General features: G+C 67.1%; 2 protein-coding genes across 2 annotated transcripts in view; both read right to left on the bottom strand.

The window, feature by feature from the left end:
• Nucleotides 1–129: 129 nt before the first annotated feature.
• On the bottom strand, nt 130–591 carry MNEG_5490 (hypothetical protein; the record flags this gene model as incomplete). The annotated part of the gene is made up of 1 exon (XM_014046035.1): nt 130–591. The coding sequence occupies one exon, from the start codon at nt 589–591 to the stop codon at nt 130–132; it is 462 nt and encodes a 153-aa protein (XP_013901489.1).
• Nucleotides 592–3874: 3283 nt separating this feature from the next.
• MNEG_5491 (hypothetical protein) overlaps nt 3875–5268 on the bottom strand; it is a gene marked incomplete at both ends in the record, with an annotated part of 2306 nt that continues 912 nt past the window's right edge. Inside the window, 2 exons of the mRNA XM_014046036.1 lie at nt 3875–4489; nt 4935–5006. Coding sequence (XP_013901490.1) covers nt 3875–4489; nt 4935–5006 — 687 coding nt within the window. The remainder of the gene's footprint in view (nt 4490–4934; nt 5007–5268) is intronic.

The following is a 5268-nucleotide window of genomic DNA, read 5'->3' on the forward strand; positions in this document are numbered from 1 at the left end:
GGCCCATGGCGATGTGAATGAGGGCCCGCTGGCGGCGGCGGGCGGCCCCGAATCGACGCTTCCGCCGCGCGACGCGGCGGCGTCGATCTGCTGCCCGTGCAGGAGGGCGGGGTTTGTGCGCGGCGACGGCTAGGTTTGGGCAGAGGGCGGGGGCGGGGGGGCGCGATCGGGACGGGCGGGCGCGGCCGCGATGTGTTGTGCGCTGTCCTGGTGCTGAAGGCGGGCCAAGACAGATATTGGTGCCGAGACGCCGCCGTCTCGGGCGTTGTCGCGCACAGTAGACGGGGAGCAGACGCGCTTAGGTGTTAGAAAAGCATTGGCTGGCAGCCCAGGGGTCACCTGGGAGTTGTCCTCGTCAGCGCGCTGATTGCCGTGCCACGCCCCCTTGAGCCGCCGGAGCCGCCCCAGCAGGGACCGGTCCCGCTTCGACGACTGATCGTCCCGCGCCGGCGGCCCGCAGTCGCCTGGCGCGGGCGCAGGCGCAGGCGCGGGCGCCGCGGGCGCGTCCCTCGCGGGGCCAGGGCCGCCGCTGACGCCATCGCCTTGGCAGTCCGCGGCGCGGCTGGAAGGTGATAGGCCCACGCCCGCCATTCAGGGCGTCCTGGCGATTTTGACTCAGGCAGCTCCCAGGCAGCTGCGGGTCCCGCACGCCGGCGTGTCTGCTGGGGACGGAAGGCAGGAGGCGGTGTACCGGTTGAATCCTTGGGTAAGGGGGGCTGCCTCCCAGCGCAGCGCATCTCTAGTGTGAGGGAGGGCCGCCTGCCACTGCGCCGCTGCATGTGCTTCGGAGCGGTCAACCTCGCCGCGCTATATAAGCTGTATGAGGAGATTGCCTCCAGGACAATCACGCCTCTGCTCCCTCGCGTCACGCGCACCGCAGGATCCGCCTCAGGTGTCTCCAATCGCAATGTGCACCGCCTAGCTTCTTGCAGCTGTGGTGGGGCACGTGCATCGTGCAGTGTGCCGCGTGGGTTTGGTTTTCCAACCAGCTGGCCCTCGAACAGGGCGCCTTGAGAGCTACGATAACGCGGTGCGCTGACATTCGTTGCGCGCCTGACATGGGCGGACGATGGGAGTCGAATTACGGGCGAAGCCAGCCACCATGCAATTCACACAACTATCAAGCCCATTTACAGCCGTCCTACACCCGCCTGAAAGCCGTTGTCGTGCGGGAGGCAAGGCAGCCACACGGTGCGTGTTGATTTGCTGCTGTACGTTGGCCACGCGAGATGGCATTTTATAGGCGTCACTGTCCACTTCGAAGCCGTGCACTGCCCATGCGTCCAGTGCACAACCGTCTCCTCGCCCCAGGCGTCACTAGCGCATGACTGATCCCAGCCGGGTGCCGGGAAGCCGCCCCCGCCAGCGCCCGAGTGGGGTCGGCGATGTCGCTCTGGCGCCGCTGGTCACTGCTCTCCGCGCGCCCCGTCATCCAGTCACCGCCTTACGCCTGCCACTGCCAGATTCCATGGCTGTGCTGCGGCCGTTTCTAATGTACAGCTGGTCGCAGGCCACTCCTGCCTGCGAATGCGAGTGTGCCGCACGTCACAGCAGGCGGTGATCATGCAACACCCACGGCTATCTTACCGTAGTGATCCCGGCGAAATGCGCCAGCTTCCCGTAACGCCGCATGCGCTCCCACCCCTCGTGCGCCCGCCGCTGGCCAGCCTGCCAGCAGGACCGCGGAGGGGGTTCGGGAGGGCGAAAGTAGCGTCTGGGCTTGGCATTTGGCGACGGCTCCGCCTCGGCACGAAGGTGAGCAGGGTGCCATTAACAGTACCGTATGGCACAACACCCAAGCCAGCGTTTTGAATTACACTTGGGTCCTTCGTTGAAACCCAAGCTTTTTTTGCTTTGCTCTGTTACAATCGTCTAGGCCAGCTAGACTCCTCCCGCCACTATGACCAACCGGTGTGAAACAACAACAGGGCTTTAAGCACAAGCTAGCCGCCCAAGCCAACAGCGTTGTAACGGAGTACCCATGTAGGGGTATGTACGCCTAGTGAGAGGCCTCCGCACCATGCTAGCACACCTATTGTCGTTACAATGGAAGCCGGAGCAGAACGTGCACAAAGAGCAAGAGGCGCTTGCAGCACGTTACGAACCAGTGAGGGGTTGCGATGCAAGTTCGAACCCTACCGTTGGCAATGGTGTTCTCCCCTAGGGGCCAGTGGAGTGCCCCAGGCAACAGCGAGTGTGCCATCCGAAGCTCGGGACGAGCTTGGAATAGGTGGGGGAGAGTGTAACGGAGTACCCATGTAGGGGTATGTATGCCTAGTGAGAGGCCTCCGCACCATGCTAGCACACCTATTGTCGTTACAAGCGTGCTAAGCTGCACTTGGGCCGCCCATCAATCCATGCACAACATCCTGTGTGCAATCCCAAGGAAGCTGCGGCCAATCAAGAAGGGCCCTCGCCCATGGGGCAGCGCCAGGAGGGCGCGGTGGCAACAGCCACGGCCAGAGGGCAAGCGGGTGCGGGCCGACAGGCGAGCAGATCTCTGGGCAAGCGGGAGGGAAAGGCACGAGGAGCACAACAAGCAACATCCTCGGCAGGGGAAGACAGTACGGGGACAAGCGCTCCGCCAGAGAGAACGCATGAGCTACGACAAGCAGACCGCCTAAGAAAGTTTGCAGCTCTGCGCCCATCAGGGCCATGCACCATTGCAGTTCGCCTCACAACTGGGTTCCTGCGTGGCAGGTGGGCCGCGGCACACCCGGTAGGCCCGGTGGGCGGCGCACCGCCCGACGGGGCGCTCGTGCGCGCCTCAATGGCCGGGCCAGTGCGAGTGCGGTTGCGAGGCCAGCCCGATGCTCTGCGCGTATGTGGGAGGCGCCTGGCCGCCCTGGCCCGGGGACACGAGCTGCGGCGGCTGCTGCTGCAGCATGTTGACGCGCGGGATGCCGCCGGGCAGGCCGTGGGACAGCGGCTGCTGCAGCCCCATAGGGGGCCCGCAGTCCCCTCTCATTGGCTGCTGCGACACGACCCGCACCCTAGGCTCCAGGAGCTGCGGCTGCCGCTACTGCTGCTGCGGGTGCGGGCCCTGCTGCCACTGCGGCTGCTGCTGCCACTGCTGCGGGGGGCCTTGCTGCTGCTGGGGGCCTTGCTGCTGCTCCCAGTGCTGCGGCGGCCCCTGGTGCTGCTGCTAGTGCTGCGGCGGGCCCTGCTGCTGCCACTGTTGCTGCGGTGGGCCCTGCTGCTGCTGCTGCTGCCAGTGCTGCAGCGTTGAAATTGTCTGCAGCGCTGGGCCCCCCAACGTGGATCCTGAGTCATCACGCGACGCAACGCTGGTCAGGTGCCCCAAGCCGCGCCTGCCAGCCCCTCGCCGCCTGCCTGCCGCGCCGGCGAGCCCGCCGCCAAGCCTCCCGCCTGCTGGGGGCTGTACGGCAGCGGCGGCAGGGTCGAGACGCCGCCCCCTCCCCCTCCGATGCCGCCGCCGCCGAGCACGGCGGCGGCCATGAAGTTGTTCTCCGCGTTTGCGTAGATGCTTAAGAAAGTGCAGATGCCCGGCATGTTCTGCCCCAGCTGCGACGGGGGGCCCGTGTGGCTGGGGTCGGCCCCAATCCCGATTTCGAGGGAGCTCGAGGCTAGTGAGTAAGCAGACTCCAGGGCGCCGTCCCCACCACGCACGATAGTGGCAAACGGCCCGCGGGCGAGAGCACGTCGCTCCCAAACGCCCCGCCGCCGGCGAGAGCGTACGCGCTGGCGCCGCCGTTGCCCTGCGCGGCTGCCGCGGCCGGCTTGCCGGCGCCGGCGCCAAACATCCCCGCGAAGGGGCTCTCCTCGGGTGTCGCTGGCACGGCCGAGCCAAACGCGTCCCCTCCTCCCGCGCCCCCCCGGGGGAGGGGGGGGCGATCGCGTTTGCAGCTGCGGACTAGGTGCCCGTCGAGTCTTCTGAATCCAGCCCGCCCGCTCCCCTCGCCGCGCCAAAGGCGCCGAAAAACGGACTGTCCGCGGCGGTCGCTGGCCCCTCCGCTGCACAGAAAGGGCTGTTTGCTGCGGCGGCCGGGGCGCTGGGGCTGCCGCCCGGTTGCAGGTCGCCCATGGCGGCGTCGGGCGGGGCTTCGGCGGTGTCGTTGGCGCGGCCGCTGAAAAATGGGCTGTCAAAGTCGGCGGCGGGCGAGCCTGGGCTGCCGGCGGCGCCGCCTGCCCCGGCCTTCGGACTCGGCGGCTCCGCGCTGGCGTCGCCCTCCAGGATCCCTGCGGCGAAGAACGGGCTGTCGTCCGGCGCGGCGGGGCGCCCGGCCCTCCCGTCGACGGCAGCCGCCAGCACCACGGTAGGCGGGGTGGCAGCACAGTCCGAAAAGAAGGGGCTGTCCTGCGCTGGGAAGGGCCCCGCGTCGATGCTGCCGCTGCCGCTGCCGCCGCCGCCGCCGCCGCCGCCGCTGTCGAGGCTGCTGCGCAGGCTTGAGGGGGCGGAGGTGGACACGGACTCGCCCTCCGCGGGCGCCTCTTGGATGGTAAGGAGTGCAGCCTTGTCCGTGATTGTCTGCCAAGTTGATAGCAAAAGAAGATTTGAGCAGATGGAACAGTGGGTGTGGGGCAAATGGCATCAAGGGGCGACAGGCGGGATGTGCATGAACAGCGGAGTTGTTGCGCCCCAAAACAGCGTTCTAAGGTATGGCGTGGCCTTCACGTGCGGCTGCAGCTTGGCCCAGCTCTGCAGCGAACGCCGCGGCATCAAGGGGCCAGAGAGAGGCGCCGGGTTGGCGGGGCCGCGGGTTCCACCCTGGCAAGGGGTACTGGCGCGTGGCTGCCATGGCGCACTCGCAGACACATTGTGACACTGCAGGGGGCTGGGTGTAACCGAGCTCAGGGGCATGCATACTTTTGTCAATCAACCCTGGCTGGGGACCCGAAAGATGCTGTCACGCCATATGGGCATCAGGGAGGCGAGGGGGCCTCAAGAACCCGGGCGCCAATAAGATCCCCACCTGCTGCACTTTCAGGCGCGTTGCGATCTGGTCAAGCGTCGGGCGCTTGTCGGGGTCGGGGTCCCAGCACTCCTTTGGGTGTGAGTGGGGACAGGCGCCAGGGGGTGGGGTTCGCGGGGCCGTGAGCGCGGGCACCGTCGCCGCGGTGCTGAGGCAACCTGTGAGATCACAACGGGTCGCAATTGACGATGATGCGACACACCTTCACCCCAGACCTTGCTCGCTTGCACGCCGACGCCTTGGAAAGCCGAAACGTGCGCACGCGCGCGCACACACACACACACACACACACACACACACACACACACACACACACACACACACACACACACAC

Source organism: Monoraphidium neglectum (assembly GCF_000611645.1).
Source record: "Monoraphidium neglectum strain SAG 48.87 unplaced genomic scaffold scaffold00822, whole genome shotgun sequence".
NCBI lineage: Eukaryota > Viridiplantae > Chlorophyta > Chlorophyceae > Sphaeropleales > Selenastraceae > Monoraphidium > Monoraphidium neglectum.